The following is a 21864-nucleotide window of genomic DNA, read 5'->3' on the forward strand; positions in this document are numbered from 1 at the left end:
CAGCACCAGTGAATGAGATTGCACTTTGCAGCCTATTAAGCAGGAGGAGATGGTCCAAGAGAGGTAATGAGACCAGATTTGACAGTGAGAGGATTCTGAGCATAGTCAGTCTTAGCAGAGGGCTCAGCAGAGGTGACCTTGTGGGTGCCTTTGGCACTGCAGACAAGATGAAGCACATTCGGGGGGCTGGCCAGTGGATTGTCACATCTAAATGGCACCTAGTCTCAAGGAGATTTGTGAAGTGCAAGCACACAGCCACTTCTGAAGGTTTTCAGTTAATCTTAAGCATGGGCTTAAAATTTCATATCCCCATTGTGGAGCATTTAATAACAGGCTAGGGAAAGAAGAAAGGAAGAAAAACCAAGCCCACAGATGTGGGGTTTCTGCTGATTTACCACTTATCTTAGGATACCAACAATAGAAGATGAAGAGATTCATCTCTGCTGCCTTCTGCCAGCTCTGGTGGTGGTACATGGTCACTCAACCAGGATGCAACTGAGACCTTGAGCCTTCCACGCCTGTGCAGGGAGGGCAACTGTTGTTTTTCTCTGCTGTAGCAACCCTAAAGAGCTGTAAAAGGTAACACGGTGATGCCTAGCACTGCTCTCCCCTCCAGCAGTGGCAGGGCAGAGCCCCAAGTGCCTTCCCTTCCTTCTGTTTTCCAACAGGCAGCACACAGCAGCACACCCACATCTAAGCCAGCTCTCCACGCGTGGGATGCTGTGCCAGCCAGCCATCTCCAGTTGCTGCATGCTCACAATAAGCTTCCAGCCTACACTGGAGTCCCCCCAAAAAACCTCACACTAAACCAACACAATTCCCAGCCCCCCTAGCCCGTTAAACCGCTCTTCTAAGAATGCCAAGAATTTTCCCAGACACTCAAGCCTTTATTCATATCCCTCCTGGCTCCCAGCTGCACTGCAGGCAGGCAAAAACATCACTGAAGAAACCGCATATGGAGTCACCACCAAGGCATGCCAAGTACAAATCAGAGCCACTTATATTACAGAAGCAGGAAGGCTCAAGAGCTGAGGTTCTTGCCTTTATCTTTTGGTCCCATTTTTAAGAGCTATTCACAAACTTTAAGACCAGCAAGTGACCAGCGAGTGCATTGCGAAGTGCAACGCTCAGCACCTATGGAAAACAAATATTTCAAAATATCCCTGGGCCAGTGCCAAGGTTTCACAATGTCCCACGTGCCCCAGGGCAGACTCGGGGAAGCAAAGGCTCTGCTGCACAGCAGCCAAGCCCAGCGCTGAGCACACACTGCAGCCTCCTCCCTAAGTAGGGGGACCGGGATTTCAGTGAGAAAGCCAAGCTCCTCTGAAGGGAGGAACTCCTTAGGCAAACTCCTTAATTGCTTTCCTGTATCCAAGGCGCTGGTGCCAAGCTCTGGATTCCTGGGCACACCTTGTGCTGTATCCCAGCGACCGGGCGGATGCCAGCGCTGCCGGCAGCCAGCCCGGAGCAGGGACCCTCCGGGGTCCCTTCTGCACCAGCCCGCTCCATCAGCACTTGGCAGCACACAGCTGAGCTGAGGGCACTGCCTTCAGCGTCACTTCAGCCCCAGCAGCCTTTCCTCCTTCAGAGAAACACCACAAACCACAGAACACAAAATAAAAATCCTACACGCATCTGCAGAATCAAATGGCACGGGCTTAAAGCATCAGTTTTTGCTGATGCTCAAAGCCAAGTCTCAAGGGAGAGTAAAGCTCCTCATCTTCTTATACCACACACATCCAAGTTGATCCATTCACAACCTGTGAATGCAACATCGGTTTTAATTTTCTGCAAACAAACTGACTGTTTCTGGCTTAAATTCCTCTCTTTTTTTCACCACAAGCAAAATTCCCACATGCTTCTTTTCTTAAGCTGTTATTTAGTGATTTCCCTATAACATTTATAAAGCCTAATTAATTAATTGTGAGGTTTTTCTTAATCAGGAGAGGATTAAATGGGCATTTTGCCTCTATCACAAGTCCTGGACGAGAGTTTACAACGGAGGAAAGCAGGATTTACCAGGCATTATGTACATAGTTTTTGCAAACATGAAGGCTGCCTTTGAGAACAAGGAAAGTTGGTTAAAAATAAAGAAAGCTATGGAACCAAAAATGAAAAACATTTCCTCCAAAATGACCTTAAAGGATGAGAAAGTTCAGCTTCTCGGCAGCCTGAGAATTCCATCCCCCACAAGCTATTCAAAACCAAGCAAAGTCCAAAACACAAACAAAACTTTTTAAACAGACTGAAAAAAAAAGATCCTGAAATACAAACAATGCCACCAAACAGTACCCTAGTCAGTTTCTTTTAAAAATTATTTATTCAGAAGCTGCTGAGGCTTTTCAGTTAATGGACTTCCCAATTAACCCTGTCAAGAGCCTAATCTTAGCACCTTATCTAGCACAGACTTTCCCCCAGTTCACCCGAGGCAGCGATGCATTCCCAGTTTACTCAGCTGCTCTAAGCTGAGGAATCTCTTTGGATTCCCAGCATCCTTCCATCAGGAAGAGGAGACACTTGGCAAACACAAGTGGCTGTGGGACAAAGCCAGGAGATAAACTGAGTGCCTACCCTTAAGGACTGGAATGAAAAAGGTTTGGAGCAGTTTAAAAGAAGTGTGGAAGAGGGGAAAAAGGATCTGGATCCCCATCACTCCAAACAAGCCATGCTGGATAGCAGTCACCAAGCCTATTTGCTTTAGTTACCACTTAAAATAAACATGGCTAATTCCCACATACATTTCCAGAATTTATTGCCCAATTACAATAAATACTATTATCCAGTATATTTTTAGAGAAGAGAACAGAGATATAATGGGAACCCAAGAGCTTTTGGTCACCACTCTGCGTTTTTTTCCCAGTTTCCCTTATGCAACCATCCCACAGCATCTCCACCAACAGATCTTCCAGCTACTGACCACATCTTCTTGTAATAATGCCTGGAGGACATCAGAAAGAGAATATCCCACAATATACCACAGCAACTCAGCTCCTCTGAGGGCTACACCAGAGTCATCATACTAATAAGCTGACTGCTATATATCCTATTAACACATGCCTCCAGAAAACCTCCAAGTGTATTAGCACAGAATGCCTTTAATCTGAAGAATCAAGGCAACAGAAAAAAGGAAAAGAAAACCTCTATTTGAAAAATACTCACAGCAAAAAGATAAGCTGAAAGGACTATTTGTTCTGTATGAAAATACAGAATAAATCTATATTTAGGAACTGGAAGCACCTTTGCTGCAGAAGAAGGGAAGGGGAATGTGGCTGGGAGGCCAGCTGCCACCTTCCTCAAGCAGCATTTTCCTGTGGCAGGGCTGAAAGCAGGATCAGCGTGGCTCAGGAGGGCAGGCTGCTGTAAGCAGGGTCTGGAGCACAGCCTGGCCATGCCCTCCTGCCCCCGGGCACCCCAGGAATGCACACACTGCAGCACAGGGGATGGTCTCCTCTCCCAGCAGCAGCCCGCAGCATTGCAGGGGGGTCCTGGCAGACACAGGAAGGTTCCAGTTCCCAGCAGCACCACAAGCTCTGGGAACATGCTGCACAGCAGCCACAGCTGAAGGCATGCCTGTACAGCCCTGTGCAGGCAGACATGCACCCAGCAGAGCAGGAGCTGAGGGTGAGCCCTGCCTCTTACAGCCAGGGCCAGCTGAACGGGGGGACTTGAGCCATTCCCACATGTTTCCTTGCACACAAAATGCAGACTCATCACAGCACCTCCTGCAATGGTGATGAGGATGGAGAACCCCAACCCCTGGATGGAAAGCCAGCCCAGGCTCTCTGGCTCCACAGCTCCCTGCGACAGTCTGGGTTTGAGGCGGTGCAGCCAGCGAGGGCAAGAGCCGAGACAGAGCGCTCGATGGGAGCCTTGCTCGAGCTGTCTGACATCTCTGGAATTTCATGCGTGTGGGAGACAGACACTTTCTGGTTTCACAAAGGAATCTGAACATCTAAAAGTGGTGCCTTCACAGCCCTGACCTGGTCAGCCACAAGCCGAGAGCGGTGATTAGGGCTGTGTCCAAGAATCCTGCGGTTCTCCCTGACACCACTCCTCCCTGAAAGTCTCCCATCACCCCATTTGGAGGATGCTGATTCCCTCTCTGGGTTTACCTTCTGCATCCCAGTGTCACAAACTGGATGAGCACAGCTGCTTATGCCAGAGAAGAGCTCTGGAAGGAAAGCACGTGGCTGGGACTGAGGACAAAGAGCACTTTCAGGATTTTTTTCCTCACTTGGGCTGCTCTGGAAGAAGAGGTGGGCTCTCTTAGCTGTCTGACACTTTTATGATAGGTGAATACAAATGCAAAACTTCTGGTATAAACCCAGAGCTCGCTGCAGCTATGCAGATGTGGGGAAGAAGAGAAACAAGCAGATTCTGCATAAACACAAGGCCCACCTCAACAAAACAAGTATGGGACAGGACAATGTTACTTCCAAAGGCTGCACAAACAGGGCATCTGAAAACAGGGCAGCCTCTCCCATCCACAGCCTGAAGTGTGTTCAAAACATTCTGAATAATCAAAACTAATCCCACAAACATGCCCTTACCCCACACAGGTGGGGTGAAGCGTGCAGCCTGCCCACGCCCTGCACGTCTCCCTCAGTCCCATCACCTCCCAAATTCCTCCTCTTCATTGCACAACCCAGGAAAAGCCAATTCAGCATCGCGCCAGCTTCTCCCCCTCCCAAGCTCCGAGCCAAAGGAGCACGGGAGGAAAGGAGATGAGCGTGAGCTGCTCCTGCAGCCAGACAAACAGCCCAGTGCCGGGCCGTGGCTGCACAGTGGTGCCTTGAGACGACAGCACTGGGGACAGCGGGGCACTCAGAGACAGGGCTGTGCCTCTCCCCGCAGCTGGACCAGCACTGCTGCTCTGCCACAGAAGATAATATTTAGGGAGCTTCTGGCCTTCCAGCAACGCTGGGGACTGGCTGACAGCTGCCACCACAGCACAGACGACAAGGCCTGACACCGTGCCGGCCCCCTGAAAGGGAGTCATTCTTCAGGCTCTCGGTTGTTTTGTCGATGCTGAGGGCACACACGGCCTCAGCCTCCGCCAGCTCACGTCCTTCCACCCACTGCCTGAGCACTCTGCAGTTCTGAGTGCTTCGGAGAGCTCGGCAGCTCCCACGCACAACAACGTGTTGCATCTCTGCTGCAGGAGGAAGAGACGCCCCGGATTCACGGCAGTGACAGCACCACAGCGGGGAAGAGGAAAAAAACCAAAAACCATCTTATTCTGGGCAACATTTGTAGCCAGTGCATACATCGAAAAGAAGTGTTTAACTACCACGGGCTGTGGTTGAGTTAATTGATTCTGTGGTTGAGGCAGTCAGAGCTGGCTTCCTGCATGAGGACAGGCGAAATTCCAAGGGAGGGATTGCGGGCTTGGAGACGCAACCAGCAATTTGTCCCCTCCAGTGGAAGGCCATTTTCTGCATCATTCTCTCCCAAAAAAGCACACACTACAGGAAGAAGAGCTGGCCAGCGCGGGCAGAGAAGGGCTGCTCCTGCTGGGTTGGCTTTCTGGTGCCTGCTACCAGCTTGGAGAAAAATCTGTCACTTGTGCTCCACACTGCATGGGGGACCACTTGAGTTTATCCAGGCAAAAGGTAAAATACCTCTGATTAGCAGAAACAAAGAGATTTAATACTGGAACTTCCAAACGGTGCCAACTGCCTGGGTGAAAAAGAGAGCAAAGGGAATGTCTGAATTCAAATCAACCCCGTTTTCCACTGGAATTGAGCCATGGAAAGGTTTTCCTTGAGAGTTTGCCTGTGCTGAGGACCTGCAGTGATAAGACTTCTGGTCATGAAACACAGAGCTGTTCTCAGCTCACTCCCCAAGCCCATCTTTCATAGCCTAAGGCATCACACCGGCCCCTTACAGGGAAGAGTGGGTTTAGGCTGTGCACTCATTAAGTGACCCTGAGCTTCCAGAAGGCAGCAGCAACACACGAAGTTTATCACAATGGCAGTTGTGGCAGGAACAGGCATCATCAAAGGCTCCTCTCCTCCCACAGAGCTGGGAGCAGGTGACAAGAAGGCAGTGGTGTGTAAACAGGTAGCACTCACACACAGCTGACAAACTGGCCAGATCCTCCCCAAGCTCAGCAACTCTCTGAGACAAAGCAAATCCCACTGTCTACTTCCAGCAAAGAAATTGCTCTTCAGCTTTCCTCTGTATAAAGTGGTGTTTGCTCTCCAAGATCTTCCAGGGGACATTAATTTATCATAAAGCTGCCAGTACCAGCCTAGCTGTCAATCACTTACATGAAGGGAAATCTCAGGATTGCACACGGACAGCCACAGCTCACACACTGCCAGGTACATGTCATGTGTGCAGTGCTCTCTGCCCTGGGCATCAATGGTCACACACCCCTGTCCATGCAGGCAGTCATGGTGTCCACACAGAGCAATCAGCCAAAGTTTTCACATTAAACTCTCATCTGAACCCAACCCTGAGACTGAGGGCACCTGCTTCTTCTCACAGAACAGCTTGGAGCCCACTGCCTTTGCACCACCATGGCAGGCTGTGGGTTCGTGCAGACAGTTAACCAGCAGCATTTTGTGAGCTCAATGCATTTTACTCATAAAGAGAGAAAGCAACAGATTTGGAAAAGCACAAGTCTTACAGTCTCAGTCTCACATCTCATCCCATTTATTCTCCTATGCATCTCCAGTCACTTCTCTGTCACTTTTTATCTTTCCAGCTTTTCCAAGCTGCTTCAGAGCTTCTGCATTTCAAGCACCTTCTGGCTTCCACTTGCATGTGGTGGTTGGAATGTTTCCCACTCAACATCCCAACATCCAGCAGCTAAAACTGCTATGTCTGCTCCAGTACAGTCCCCACATGTGCTAACTCAGCATGGCCAGCCCAGGCAATGGAGAAGCTGTGAGCTTTAATGACAAAATAAAAGCACTTCATGAATGAACCAAACTTTATCAGTTCTCCTTCCACCCTGGTGGTGAGCAGCTCCAGAAGTGATGCCTGCAGCCCAAGCCCTGAACACAGCTGTGGCTACCAGAGCAGAAGAGCAGAAAACTTCAGACTCCAGGGGTTAAAGCAAATCCTCTCACAACACTACATCCACAAAAGCAGAGGTGGTGTTGAGCATCACTGGTGTGATCCTGTTGCCTCAGAGGCAGCTCTCCATGGGCAAGCTTCCTTTAATTTGTTTTTGTTGGTCATTTCCAACAGCAGCACTTGAAGGGAACTTTATTGTGCTGGAGACAGAGGCGTTCTGGAGGACTGTACAAGGGAAGCGTGCATCTGGGGAATTTTCAAAACACATTATCCAAACCTAAGGGTCACTACATTCCAGGATACCAGTGTCAGCTGGACACCTATAAATAGCTTCACCAATCATGACCCATTGTGTATCAAAACCCCACTTCAGAGGCTTTTTCAGCATTACTTCCTTCTGCAAATACAAACAGCTGGTAAAAATAAGTGAATTTATCATCACCTTTGCTTGGCAGTGACAAGCTACTCCCACATGGACTCCATGCTCAGGAAGCTGAGGTATGGTAACATAAAATGGCAACAAGACACCTGTAAGTCCCGCAGAAGGAACAACTCAGAACACCTGAATCATGAGGTTTCCATGAGGCTGCAGGAACAACAGCTGAGATGCAAGCTAGGGGTAAAGGAAACAGCAGCTGGGACAGATGTGTGCCCCACATCAAATGGAAATGAGAGGGTGCTCTCCTACCCTCAAAATCCCTATAAACCCATCCCTGCTCACTGCACAAAGCAAGCAGGTTTCTTCCTAATGGAGTTGGGCACTCAAGCCATGCTGGAGCCCAGCCATTTCCCTCTGGTGCCCAAATGAGAGCCAAACACCTCCAGGAGGACTTTTTTTTTCTCCCTTTCTTTTTTTTTAATCAAAATGACAGAGTATTGATGTAAGTACACCAAAAAAAAAAAAAAAGCAGCAAATTAATTTTTCTCCAGAACTAGGCAATATTTTAGATTCCTGTAACACCTATGAAAACCTGCACAGGCAACAGCAGGCACACCAAATTAACATTAAAAGTATTTTTATATGATACAAATGCGGAAAGAATTGCAGTGAGAGAGTCTTGGGTGTTTTCATTCTCTGTCACTGTCATTACCTTAATCTACTCCTCCCAGAGCCTAGAAACATTAGCTTTCTTAAATAAGAGCCTCAATTCAATTTTCCTTTATGCAGGTTTTAAGTAAGTTACAGTCTTGAAAAGTCATTCCTGAGCTGGAAACTTTTGGGCCAGGATTCAAAGAAATGAAGCAGGGTTTGAGATCCTTGGCAAAAAGTAGCTTACAGAGAAAACAGTAGCAGGGACTTGTCTGTGCTCAAAGGGCATGCCTATAACTCAGACAGCCACCACTGCTGTTCCCATTTATTCAGTAATATCACACCAGACTATTGTGACTTTGGAGAGCTATGCTATTTAATGCGGTAAAAATGTTTTTAGCTCTGAGAGAGTACAAGACACGACACCAAGCTACTTAACGAGAACAGCCCATCCAACAACAACAAAAAATTCAAGCTGTAGACAAAGAACAGTTTTGGGCCGACAGATTTTAGCCAGATTGACTTCCGATAGCAGTTATACAACATGTGAGCTGCAGAGAGGCGGCAGCGCACGGGTCACGCTCCATATTTGCTGTACAGCATTCCTCATCCATTGGCTCGGGGAGCAGCCAGCCTCAAGGGTTTGCTTTACCCGTGTTTAAATCAGCGTGCCTCTCCCTGTATTATATACACAGCGCAAAGTTACTACTGCGGAGTGTTTGGCTACCAGCGCTATGTAAACAACGGGTCTTTGGGAAGGTCTGACCCCATTTCCTGCCGCCTGTCTGCGGGGGATGCGTGCCCGCAGCCGCACGGTCCCGGTACCCTTCAGGAGCATCCCGGCCGCACTCCCCGAACGTGCCGGTGCCGGTGCCGGAGGCGGCTGCGAGGCCCCGGAACCCTTCACCCGCCGCTCCCTCCGCCCACGGCGCGGGCAGGACCTTCCCGCAAGGACTTTCCCCGCACCCGCCGCGGGCACCGGCACCGGCATCGCCCCGCTCCCTCCCCAGCTCCCCCCACGCCGCCGGGCTGCGCATCCCCCGCGGTGCCCGGACCCACCACCCGCTGGGTGATTCCCCCGCACCCGAGCGACAAAGGATCCCCGAGCTGTGCGGCCGAGGAGGGGCGCGGAGGAGAGCGGGCGGTGCTCACCGAGAAGCGCTCCAGGTCGGTGGCGGCCATGGCCGGGGCTGGCGCGGCTCCGGCGGCGGGAGCGCTGCTGCCGCTGCCCGCCGCGAGTGGCTGCGGCTGAATGGATCCAATATGGCCCCTTCCTGGAACCTCCCTCCGCCCGCCGCAGGCGCCGCCCGCCCGCCGGACCGGGGAGCCGAGGGGACGGGCACGGCCGGGCCGGGGCGGGGCACGGCCGGGAAGGGACAGTCTCTGTCGGCCGGCGGGGCTGGCCCGCCGCTCTCTGCCCGGCCGTGGAGAGCAGTGGGACCGGGGGGCAGCGGTCGGGCTCCCACGGGCTCCCACCTGACCGGGGTCAGGTGCCGGTCTGGGGCGAGCACATGGCACGGGTGGCCTGGCAGGAGAAGGGGCGGTGTGGCTGCGGAAGGGCCGGGAGCATCACCTCCGGGATCGCACACAGCCAGGACATGGCATTCCACGGGGCAGCGGTGCCCCCGCGCCCCGGTGCCTCTGTACGCGGCAGCCGCACCACGGTGGCAGCCACAGCGTGCGTTTGAGCCGGGACCTGAGCGCACGGCCATTAACGCTGCCCGCGTTTATGCTAATTTAAAGTATGCAACAGGGGGCTGTGGAGTCTTTCTCCGTCGTTCCTTCCCACCTAAGGCACTGAGCCAAGGGCACCGCCAGTCTCGGTAACGCAGACATTGGTATTTCACGAGCTGCTAGCACAGAGCGCTTCTGTTGCTTTCTGGTGCCCTCTGCTGCAGTGCAGCTTCCCAGGAGCAGCTCACCAGAGCCGTGTGTGCTCCCGGCGCTGCTGGGGCGCTAGACCAGACCTGCACCGCTCATCTCTCTGTTGCCCTGGCTTCGTCTGAGACTTTCCCCTCTGTCCCTGCTATGTCCTCTCTCTTAGAGCAACCCACTCTTCAGATTTGAAGAGCTGAATTTGGTCAAACAGACCAAATACTTCTCTGTACAACGCTCTTTGCGATGAAGGGACTCATGAGGATCGTTTTGAACGCCCCAAGAAATTAATTCCTCCTACCACTTGTAGAATTCCACTATAAAAAGGGGGACTCGGGGAGGATTCTTTTGATATATTTCTCGGACGAAAATAAAGTGCAAACCCAGCAATATTATATCTGAGAAACGTTTATTGATAAAAAGGGTGATTTTACTAAAGGGGGATAGGAAAAGCAGCAGAGAGGGAAAATGAGAGGAGAAGGAAACAGAAGACAGGGACAGCGTTACCGCAAAGAACGCCGGTGTCGGTCAGCATCAGCTCAGCAGGTGGAAGGTGCGGGCTGCAAGCCGCCGTGTGTGTGCGGGCCGGGCGCGATTCCCGAGCAGCTGCAGGCTGCGTGTCCCTTCCATCGGCGGGGAACAGGCTGCCGTGGCCACTCCCGGAGCAGCTGCAGGCTCCCAGGGCAGGGCCGCGGTCGCGGCTGGGGCAGGCGGCGGCGGCAGGCCGGTCACTGCGGGCTAGCGCTGCGGCAGGGCTGCGGGAGCGCCGGGAACAGCGGCGGGCACGGCTGGCGACCAGCGGGCTGGGGCTGTGCACGGCGGCTGCGGCTCCGCTGGGTGCAGGCTGCGGCTGTGCCCGGGAAGCACCATGGGACGGCTGTGCCCCGCACGGTGAGGTGGCTGTGCCCCGCACGGTGAGGTGACTGTGCCCCGCACGGTGAAGCGGCTGTGCCCCGCACAGTGAGGTGGCTGTGCCCCGCACGGTGAGGCTACTGTGCCCTGCACGGTGGGGTGGCTGTGCCCGGGAGGCACGGCAGGGCGGCTGTGCCCCGCACGGCAGGGCGGCTGTGCCCCGCACGGTGGGGCGGCTGTGCCCCGCACGGTGAGGTGGCTGTGCCCCGCACGGTGAGGCTGTTGTGCCCGGGAGGCACGGCAGGGCGGCTGTGCCCCGCACGGTGAAGTGGCTGTGCCCAGAACGGTGAGGTGGCTGTGCCCCGCACGGCAGGGCGGCTGTGCACCGCACGGTGGGGCGGCTGTGCCCCGCACGGTGGGGCGGCTGGCTGCGGCGGCACCCGCTCGGTCGGGAGGCAGAGGAGCACGAGGTCGTCCCGGTGCTGAGATGGTTCGCGGACACGGCGGAGGGCAGAGCAGGTACGGGCAGGGAAGCAGGATCACAGGGGAGAAAAGGCGGGATGGGGAAGAAAGGCCAAGATGACCCTCCAAGCGAGCCCCGATCCCTCCAAGAAACCCAAAGCACAGATGGCTCCTCTGTGTCGCACTGAGCTGCTTTGATGGGCTAAGGTTCCTCCCGCAGCTTGATTTCCCGTGCGTTCTTCGCGGCCTCCGGGCAAGTGAGGGCTCACTGACAGTCCGGGCCTGGAGGCTTTCCCTGGCCTGACCCAGGAGAAACTGCCGGGGACAGGGCTGCCAGCACATCTACAGCCCCTGTGAGAACAGAACATCTACAGCCCCTGTGAGAGCAGAACATCTGCAGCCCCTGTGAGAGCAGAACACATGCTGAGGCATACAGGAAAATCAGATCCGTCCCTCTCACCACTGCACACAGGAGTCAAGGAAAAGCAGTGTCTGCACAAAAGCAGAGTAGTTACTGTGCAAGTTTTGAGGGCCCTGTAGGAATCCCCCCACAGCTTTGGGGTCTCACAGAGCCCTCTCTCCTTTGTTCTCAGGCTGCACCTGCTCAGCTGAGCTGCTCAAAGCCCATCCTCAGGGCTGCTTCTCCTTCGGTGCTCACACCATCCCAGGGCAGCCACTGAGTCGCTGGGTTACAGCAGGTGTCTGTATTTTACATCTCCACATCTTTGATTCTTCCCAAGCTTCCTTGTGTTCCACCTGCACAGTCCTGCAGGAGTCCTGGGAAACACTGTTCATTCCAGAAGGGCACTGTGATTATGCTGGAGAAATAATTCACGATATAAACTTAGATGTAGGTAATTGAAGGGGGAGGGCAAGGGTTAGAGGCATCAGAGGTTAGGAAGAAGATTGTGTTCTCCCTTTAAGCAATTTCAAGACATTTTCTGAGATGGTGTATGATATGCTTTTTGAAATACGATAGATCTAGTGCAGGTCAAAGGAGCTTTCTTTCTCTTTCCTGAGCAGACTGCCTACAACCAAATTAATTCTGCTAATCCATGTATTAGTTATGGATAAAGACAGGTTTTAAAAAATGTACTTCTCTAACAAGGTCATTGCTGAACACCATCTGTTAATTTATGTTCACCAAAAATTACCAAAACCACCCCCAACCTTTTTGCTGTCGCAGCCACAGCTCTTAATGCTGCCAGGGACAGCAAAGCTGTCCTGCTGGTCCCTGGCACCTGGAGCCACGCCTGAGCAGTGTTAGAGGCTTGCTGAACCTTTTACTCATTTACCCCTTGTGAGTGAAATGTTCCTGCAGACCAGACATTCATTTTATCACCTTGTTTCTTTGGCTGACTCCCAAAGGTTCTCCAGTTCTCCCTGGCTCCCTCAGCAAAAATGTGGAAGCTAAAATCTGGTATTTCTGGTGTACAGATGCAGTTAATACAGAAGCAGAGTTAACTTTCCAGGCTGCTTTCATATATCACAAAGAAGCAAAAACAAACAGATAAAGACTGAAAGTTTTTGTTTGTTTGTTTGGTTTTTTTATTTACAATCAGCTTTGTGAGTCCTTCTTTAAGAAAACGTAAAACTCTTGCTTCTGAAAGTTTTTGTTTGTTTGGGTTTTTTATTTACAATCAGCTTTGTGAGTCCTTCTTTAAGAAAACGTAAAACTCTTGCTTAACAAGCCTGAATGCTGTAATGCCAGGTACTTTTGCAGAAGCAATTGTCTTTGATTCAGTAAGAGTTCTATTCTGTTACAATAAAGTGCATAATGTAACAAGACAAGGCTCACAAAAGCTGATTCCTCTCAGCAGAATTAATCTACAGACACCAGAGGTTTATGTCCAAAAAGCAGACAGAGAGTCCTGTACCTTTGTTCGAATAAAGGGAGAGACCATGGGGCATTTTTCCTGGGGTCTCTCAAAACTTTCAGAGGACCCAGCCTCCTTTTTATCCTGATTTCCCAGCCACATTTCCCTCTTTCTTTCCCCATTGGCTGCGGTACTTGAGAGGTACAGCCTTCCCAAAATGCCTGATACCCCCTCCTAATGTATACCCCTGTTTTTCCTCGTGTCTCCATTCTTTTTCTCTAAATCCAGAGGTTGAGCACAATCTCAAGTGATAACAGTCTGTGTCAATTAGTGGAATTCCTATGGAATTGATGGTTCCCCCATCACTTCCTTCACCTCTCTGTATCTGGCCTTATGAACCATCAGGCCCACAGTTTGTTTGTAAAGACACTTCCTTCTCGTTCCTTTCATTCCCAAACAGGTGCTGGTTTCTGTGAGCTGCAGGTCAGCTGCAAAGATTCACGGCACAAAGGAATTTGTGAGACCTTGCAGCAGATGAAGAGCCAGCACTGCTGCCTCCTGGCTCCGAGCTGTGCTGCTCAGACCTCCTGGAGCTGGAGTCCTCTGTCCCTTTGTCCTGCTGCCACCAGCGTGGGGCACATCTCTGTGACAGCAGAGCACTGTATAAAACCTCACAGTTACATTTAATCACCTTGTTATTTCAAAAAGCACAGTTTCTAATGCCAAATCAATAGAAACCCTGCTGTTTTCAAAAGGTTCAGTTGCACAAAAAATGCTTCAAGAGAACTGACTTGGATTTTGTGGCTCCTTTAATTGCTAATTGTTATGCAAATTATTCCTAATAGCTCCGTAATTAAATTTATATTATAGTGCTGGATGCTCCTGCAAGGACTTAAAATTTAATGGAATATTTGTACCTGCTAAAACCACAGTGAATGTAAGACAAGCTGTGGGCTTTTTACAGGTCAAGACCCGGGGCAGAGAGCACAAAGGACTGGAGAGGCACAAATGTGTCCCTGGAATCTCTGTCCTGGGGACAGCAGGGGAAATGCCCCTCTCTGCATGGGTGTGGCATTGCAGCAGCACAGTTCTGATGGCTGGGGAGATCAGCAGGAGGTGCTTTACTTCTTCACATTGTGAGCACAGGTATGGGCAATGAAAGTGGAGAGAAATAAATGCTATCACACAGCCCCTTTGGCTTCGTAGGCAAACACAGAGCAAGAGATCATCCCACCTGCAGAAACACGGCCAAGGCCTTTTGAGGATGGCTCCAACTTTTCAGGGCCAAATAAAATCCTTGGTTTTTAAATCCAGGTGGTGCAGATAAACAGATCTCCTTCAGGGTTTTCAACACAGGCCAGACAAAGCAGCTTTTGGATAACTGTACATTTTCCACTATGTGTCCTGGGGACTACTAGAAATCAAACAGTTTGTAGCTACTCTTTTAGCATCAACACCACCAAGCACTTTATTACACTTTCATTGCTTATACTGACAATATATGGAGCTTATAAGGCATTTCTATGGGAGAGCTATCTTTCTAAGCTGGAAGTCAATAGGAGCTGTAGGTTCATTTCTGTACAGAAAGAGACCCCAAATTTCCCTGCCAGCTAATGCTGAAGTGCAGCAGAGGGTGGATTTAGATTAGTTAGCAGAGGGTTGGGAGGCCCTGGCACAGGCTGTCCAGAGCAGCTGTGGCTGCCCCATCCCTGGAAGTGTTCAAGGCCAGGCTGGATGGGGCTTGGAGCAACCTGGGCTAGTGGAAGGTGTCCCTGCCCATGGGAGGGAGGCTGGGAGTCTTAAGGTCCCTTCCAACACAAATCATTCTATGAGTTGATGATTATTTTGCCACACTGAACCTCACACCAGGTTTGCATTATCCTGCTGAAATCCCATCAAATTCACAGGCATCATCTGAAAACCAGAGAATGCTTGGGATGAATCCTTTCCTCATCTGTGTGAACAAGCAGTATTTAATAAATACAGACTCTGAGATACACAGAAAAGTGTGTTTGAATGGCTGCTGTTAAGAAACGTCTTCTGAACTAGTTACTGAGGTCCTTGAGTTAGGGCTGAATCCTTCTTGTTTATGGGAAAATGCCTTTTATCTGTAAATAATCTCCACTCCCCTTCCTCCCCTTCCATTCCCCCCCCCCCCCCCCCCCCCTTCACAGACTTTTGCTCAATTGTTTATCTGTGGAAGGTTACTGCATTTCTCCATGGAACAAAGAAAGAGCTATTTTCCCTCACAATGTGCTGTCTTTGTTTCACATGAATATATTAACAAGAAAAGTAGGAAATCATGGGCTTTGTCATCCTTTTTATTCTGGGAACCCTGATTTAATTTTGGAGGAAAATGAGTTTTCCTTGAGGTAGAAGTCCCATCTGTAGTCATGAGCAGCTAAGCTTTGCCTTTCTGCAAAGCAGCAGCATCCTGTCTGACTGGGACTATCCTTCACATTCCCTTTCCTTCCTCTTTTGCTTCCAGCCTGGCATCTCATTTTCCTTGTGGCTCTGAGAATATCATGTGGGAAAGAGCGAGACCTAGGGTACCATTTCCTTCAGTTTTGGGTAGTAGAAACTACTTTGCTTTGACTAGATACTGTGCTTGATCTCCCACTTTATTTCCTGGTTTTGTGTGGTGTGGATAATTGCAGTCATAAAACCTTCACCTTCCTCCTCTGAGGGGGTGGGAAAAGCTCCCAGGTTCACTATGCAGTTTATTTCACTGTAATAATAATAATAATAATAATAATAATAATAATAAGTTGAGTTTGGGAGACTTCTTCACAGGAAAGGTAACTAACTGTCATCAGTCATATGGCTATAAATAGAGGCCAGCTCTAGAGCCTATGATGCAGGAATAACAAACTGCAATATTTGTGTTTAAAAAAGTAGTAGTAAATTAATCTAATCATGGGCTTATGTATATTGTTTTTGTCTCAGCCAATAAATGAAAAATATCAAGACAGTTGGCTTGAGATCTCCTACGAAGCAGCCCACAGTATTCTGTAAATAGCCCAACAAGAAATACTTGCTTTGTAGGTTTTTGGTGACACAGAAAGAGGCAAAACTTCTCATGCTTTTTAGAAGCTGGAAATTCTGGATGACTGATGAATATAACACCCATAATGCTCCAGGATTTTATTATCTATATTAATAAAATTCATTCAAAGGGTTTAATTTCTGCTCCACAATCAGATCAGTGTGACCAGCACTCAGCAGACTGAGAGGAGTTTATTGGGAGCTGGTCCTCTGGAACTTGGCACTCATCCTGAATGGTGGGCAACAAAAAAGCATCAACAGCTAAAGGGAAAGGCTGGCAGACAGGATGTGTGTGGTCTGAACTGGTACAGGTGATCAGCCAGAAGCATTGTTTTCTTCTTTATCACAAATAATATAGGAGGTTAATGTGTTAGGTTACTAAAACCCACTGACAGACTGTGAAAAGGAGCACAGCCACATTCCATGGGTTGCCCATGAAGAGAGCGTGTGTGGAACAGGTGGCTGGAGGCATTACCTGGGCAAAGAGGTCATTGTGTTAAACCAGAGCAACCAGTTCAGACTTGCTCGGCACGAGGTGCATAGGTAAACATCCTGTCTCCTGTCACCTCCTGGCTATGTGTCCTTCTGCGCTGCAGCAGTGGAACAGGATCTGCAGAGGGGAACAGGCTCAGTAACTCCCCTATTTTTGGACCTTGATCCATTGCAAGTGCTCAGAGAGGCTTGGCTGTGTGGGTGTGGAGCAGTGAGGTGTCCTGGGAGCCTGGTGCAGGGAGATCCCTCTGCAGGAATGGTGCTGGGCTGGGGATAACACAGGTGGGATCAGACAGCAGCCTCGTGGGTCTCAAAGGACACAGGGGTGCAGGGGTGTGCTGCTGTGCACACAGGGACAGAGTGCAGTGAGCTTGAGTCTCCTCTCTCCCCTGCCCTGTACTTGAACCAATTCAAGCAACTGGAGCAACTTCTCCCTTTAACATTTGTAACATAAAATGTTTTTTGTAAGAGCCTGTTCTTCTGAATCATTTTCCCTCCTCCTCTCTCTCATTTGCAGAAATGAACTATAATCCTAGGGTACAGCTGAAAGTTTGCAAGGCAAAAATCACAGACTGCTGAGATTTTCTTATGCTGCAAGGGGTTCAGTAAGGATCTAAACAGTGAAAACAAGGACCAAAAATTAGTATTTGGATGCAGGATCATTTTTAGCTCTCTACATAGGGCAGGCAATGCCATGAGCTATAGAGCATTGCAGAGCTCTGCTCAAGTGGCTGCCTCAGCAAGGGCAAGGCTGCTGTTCAGGCCATGTGAAAAGGCAGTAATAGGAGGTGTGCAATACACAAAGAAAACACAACTAATACAAGATTAAACACTATTATAATGTGAAAGAGAATTAGAGCAGCAAAATTTTGAGGGACTGGTTCAGTGCCAGCTTGTTAGCAAAACATGAAATAGTTTTACAGACATTTGCACAAAGAAGGAGAGAGAAGGGGAAAGAATACCAAATGCAATCTGTGGGAAAAGGCTCTTCTACCCTCAGTAAAGGTAAGAAGAGGCAGAAGGGAAGTCAGCATCAGCAAGGAGGACACACTTCACATTGCCTTCAAAATGGAAACTTTGACACAGACTGAGCAGAGAATCATTAAAGGTGGAGAAGACCTCCAAGATCATCAAGTCCAGCCTTTGACTAAACACCACCTTGTCTACTAAACCATAGCACTAAGTGCGATGTCCAGTCATTCCTTGAACACTTCAGGGATGGACACTCCACCACCTCCCAGGGCAGACCATTCCAGAGTTTGAAATCTTTACTGTAAAGCAATTCCTTCTGATGCCCAACCTGAACCTCCCCTGGTGCAGCTCAAGGCCATTTGCTCTTGTCCTGTGACTGGTTACCTGGGAGGAAACGCCAAACTTCACCTTTGTACAGCCTCCTTTCAGGTACTTGTAGAGTGATAAGGTCTCCCCAGGCTAAAACCTTCAGCAGCTCAATGTCCTTCCTGAACTGAGGGGCCCAGAACTGGACACAGCACTCGAGGTGTGGCTGGGCACCTGCCCTGGTGCCAGAGTACCAGACCTGCCCTGGTCCTGCTGGCCACACTACTGCTGATACAGACCAGGAGACCTTGCCCACCTGGGCTCATGCTCAGCCACTGCCAAGCAGCACCTCCAGGCTCTTTTCCACTGGGAGGAGAAGAACCAGCCGCTCTGCCCCAGCCTGTCTGCAGGGGGTTGCTGTGGCTGCAGGGCAGGACCTGTCCTTTCACCTTGTTGACCCTCACACCATCTGCCTCAGCCCATTGATCCAGCCTGTCCAGAGCCCTCTGCAGAGCCTTCTTACCCTCCAGCACATCAACAGCCACCCAGCTTGGCGTCATCTGTGAACCTACTGAGGTGCTCTCCAGCCTAGTAAAGATATTAAACAGGACGGGGCCCAATACTGAGCCCTGGGAGCCCCACTAGTGACCAGTGACCAACGGAATGTGGCACCATTCACCACCACTCTCTGTGCTCAGCCATCCTGGCAGTTTTTAACCCTCTAGAGAAGAGAGGGCTCCAAGCCATAGGCTGCCAGCATCTCCAGGAGAATGCTGTGGGAGACAGGCAGGTCACTTGGTTGTTGATGATTCCTCTCCGTGTAATGAAAGCAGCTGTTAACAGCCTAATGAGAATTTTAACCAGCCCTCTGCTCCACAGACACATTCCTCTTCTGTTCCTGATTATCCTGCACCCAGTGCTTCCCAGAGAAGTTTAATGTTGCTTGATAGTCAGGTAAAAACTGCCTTATTTTGTAGGAGTGGTGATGCTCCATGTGGGCTGTTGAGGACTCTCCGCGTGTTGAGACACGAGGCTTGACTCCATTTCAGAAGGCTGATTTATTATGTTAAATATTATATTAAAATACTACATTGAGACTATACTAAAGAACAGAGAGATCAGAAGGCTACAACAAGAACAGAACAGAATAACAAAAATCCTGTGACTGCTCACAGCCTTGGCACAGGTGGCTGTGATTGGTCATCAATGGAAAACAATCCACATGGACCAATCATGGATGCACCTGTTGCATTCCACAGCAGCAGATAGTAATTGTTTACATTTCTCTCCCGAGGCTCCCCAGCTTCTCAGGAGAGGAAAAATCCCAGCAAGGATTGTGTGGGAGACAGGCAGGTCACTTGGTCATAAAAGTATGTTCCATTTTATTAAGTTCTCAGACTAAAACCAACTCCAGATCTATTTGCATTTTCTTACCCATCCTCATACAGTTACTTTTATTGGTCTTCAAACCACACTGACTGTTCATTCTGTTCTCAGTTTCTCCTGCTTTTCTCCTAGACAAACTGTTCAGGCCAGTGATCTTAACTAGATCACTTGATCTAGTGATCTTAACTGCAGCATTCAGTGGAGAAAACAAGTTTGCAGGCTGAACATCCCTCCGAGAGGTCCTCAGTCCTCCTACTTTGCCTGGAGAAAAGCATTTTTCTGGGATTTATTTTCTCCTGTAGAGCAGAGAACAGTAATGTTAAACGCTTAGGCACAAGTAATTGACAAGACACCAGAGGCAGCTTCTCCATAAAAAAAGAAGCTCTCTCTTCTCCTGGTGGACATGAACAGATGCAGCCATGCTGTAAATATTTCATTGTTTAAATGGACACATACATCCACATTGTAGATGCAATATAGGTAAAAGACACACATAATAATATATGATTATGTGTATAAATATGATAATATATAGTATCACATAGAGGTGAATATATTTCAAAAGACTGACACATCCACCCATCTTCTGGCTAATTTTGAGGCATCAGCCTCTTGCTCAGCAGGACCACAGGTCCCACAGAACACCTGAGGCTTTTCTAGGAATGGAGACCAAACTCTGCAGAGTGATTTCTGCCCAATGCTGCTCCACTTTTTTGCTACTGAAAAAAACCCAAAACCCAAACCAAATAAAGAAAAAAACCCTAAAATTAAAATAAAATCATTTTAGGAAGCTGGAAGACGAGCAAATGGATGAAGCGTTCGGTCCTGCCCGAGGAGTCTCCGGTATCCCCGTGCCCGCACCCTCTCGGGCTGGGGTCGGTGCCGGCTCTGTGCCCGTCCCCCGCGCGGTGCCGCCGCCCCGCGGGCTCCCGGCATCCCAACGCGCGGAGGCGGCGGGCGCGGCGGCGGCTCCGCCACCACCACCTGTGGCGGCGGGATGGCGGAGCTCGACATCAGCGCGGAGGCAGTGATGGGCTTCCTGAGGGAGCGCGGCGGGCGGGTGCGCAACACCGAGCTGGTGAGCGCCTTCCGGCCGCTGCTGGAGGCCGCCGGGGCCGGGGCCGGGGAGGCGGAGGGGCGGGCGGCGCGGCGGGAGCGGTTCAAGGCGGCGGTGAACGCCGTGGCCACGGTGAAGGAGATCGACGGCGTCAAGTTCGTGGTGCTGAAGCGGCAGCTCCGCGCTGCCCCGCCGGCGGGGGGCGATGCCGGCGCCCCTGTCCCGGTTCCCGTCCCCGACCCCGTTCCCGTCCCCGACCCCGTTCCCGTCCCCGACGCGGACCCCGCCGGGACGCCCCCCGAGGAGCCGCCGGGGCCGCGGGCCGTGGCCGAGCTGCGGGGCCTGTTCCAGGGCGGCGGCGGCGGCGTGCCCCTGCCCGGGGGATGCTGCCCGTGCGCTGCGTGCCCACCCCCGCCGCCCCGGGGCCAACCGAGCAGCCCAGCCCGCTGTCCCCCCCGCCGCTGGACGAGGAGGCCGGGTCCCGCTCGCCCGGGCTGCGGAGGGGGCCCAAGAACCACCGGGCCAGCGAGGAGACGGTGGTGCCCCTGGAGCATGCGGAGCACCAGTGGCTGCTGCTGGCGGCCGACGGGCAGTGGACACAGCAGCTCCACGGGCTGCTGCTGGGCGACGCCAGCCTGGCGGCTCGCAGGGACTTCATCTCCGGCTTCACCGCCCTGCACTGGGCCGCCAAGAGCGGCAACTGCGACATGGTGACCAACATCATCCGAGCGGCCGAGAAGGGCGGGTCCCGGGTCAATGTGGACGCCAGGTCGCATGGTGGCTACACGGCGCTGCACCTGGCTGCTATCCACGGCCAGGAGAAGATCATCACCATGCTCGTCTACAGCTACCATGCCAAGATTGACCTGAGGGACTACAGTGGGAAGAAGCCGCACCAGTACTTAAAGGAAGGGACGTCCCTTACAATTAGGCGTTTGCTGGGGGACCCCAGCCTTTCCCAAAACATGGAACACTCCGTGCCCATCAAGAAGTCTACAAAGCTTGCGGCTTCAATCTTGAGCTCCACGAGCACTTTCCTGGGAGTCATATCCGATGACATGGCTTTCTATGATCTCACCAAAGGTTTAAGGAAGCCCTCAACTTTAAACAAGCTTCTGACTGCCACCACGGGCCCGAGGAGGAAGCCAAAGATCAGAGGGGGCTTCCCTTCATATTCCTCACTCTCTGAGGTAGCGGAGGAGGAGGAAGAGGTTGTCGTGAAACGCAGACCCGTTTCTGAGCTGTTCTTTGGCCACTAGCCTCTGCCTTGCTGTGATCAACATGGTTTAATAGCACGGCTGCTGTCTCAGCTTTCTCTTGCAGCAGCAGTTTGGATTTTTTCTCTCCTTGTCTTTCTGGATTTTTAACTGAATCAGTGGTAGGGTCTACATGCAGAGCCCACAGCGTGGAACCCAGCCCCAGGTGCCCGTGGAAGGGGAGCTGCCAGGAAGAGCTGTCCATGCTGTGTGTACCATCGTGCTGACCTGTTGGTGGAGACCACAGACTTTATACTTAATGGTTGAAAAACTAAAACACCTTATGTG

General features: G+C 51.0%; 2 protein-coding genes across 4 annotated transcripts in view; one reads left to right on the forward strand and one right to left on the reverse strand.

The window, feature by feature from the left end:
- Positions 1–9327, reverse strand: part of SEPTIN8 (septin 8) — a 35713-nt gene extending 26386 nt beyond the window's left edge. For all 3 annotated transcript variants that reach the window (XM_041397771.1, XM_041397772.1, XM_041397769.1), the window contains exon 1: positions 9209–9327. In XM_041397771.1, the coding sequence (XP_041253705.1) occupies positions 9209–9238 (30 nt within the window). In that variant the 5' untranslated portion in view covers positions 9239–9327. The remainder of the gene's footprint in view (positions 1–9208) is intronic.
- SOWAHA (sosondowah ankyrin repeat domain family member A) lies at positions 9320–21579 on the forward strand. Its single transcript, XM_041397885.1, is given in 3 exon segments — positions 9320–9546; positions 20098–20702; positions 20705–21579. Coding segments are annotated over 3 exon segments (1707 nt in total).
- The last annotated feature ends 285 nt before the right edge of the window (positions 21580–21864 follow it).

This window comes from Onychostruthus taczanowskii, unplaced genomic scaffold (assembly GCF_017590055.1).
Source record: "Onychostruthus taczanowskii isolate IOZ18803 unplaced genomic scaffold, ASM1759005v1 scaffold14, whole genome shotgun sequence".
Taxonomy (NCBI): Eukaryota; Metazoa; Chordata; class Aves; order Passeriformes; family Passeridae; genus Onychostruthus; species Onychostruthus taczanowskii.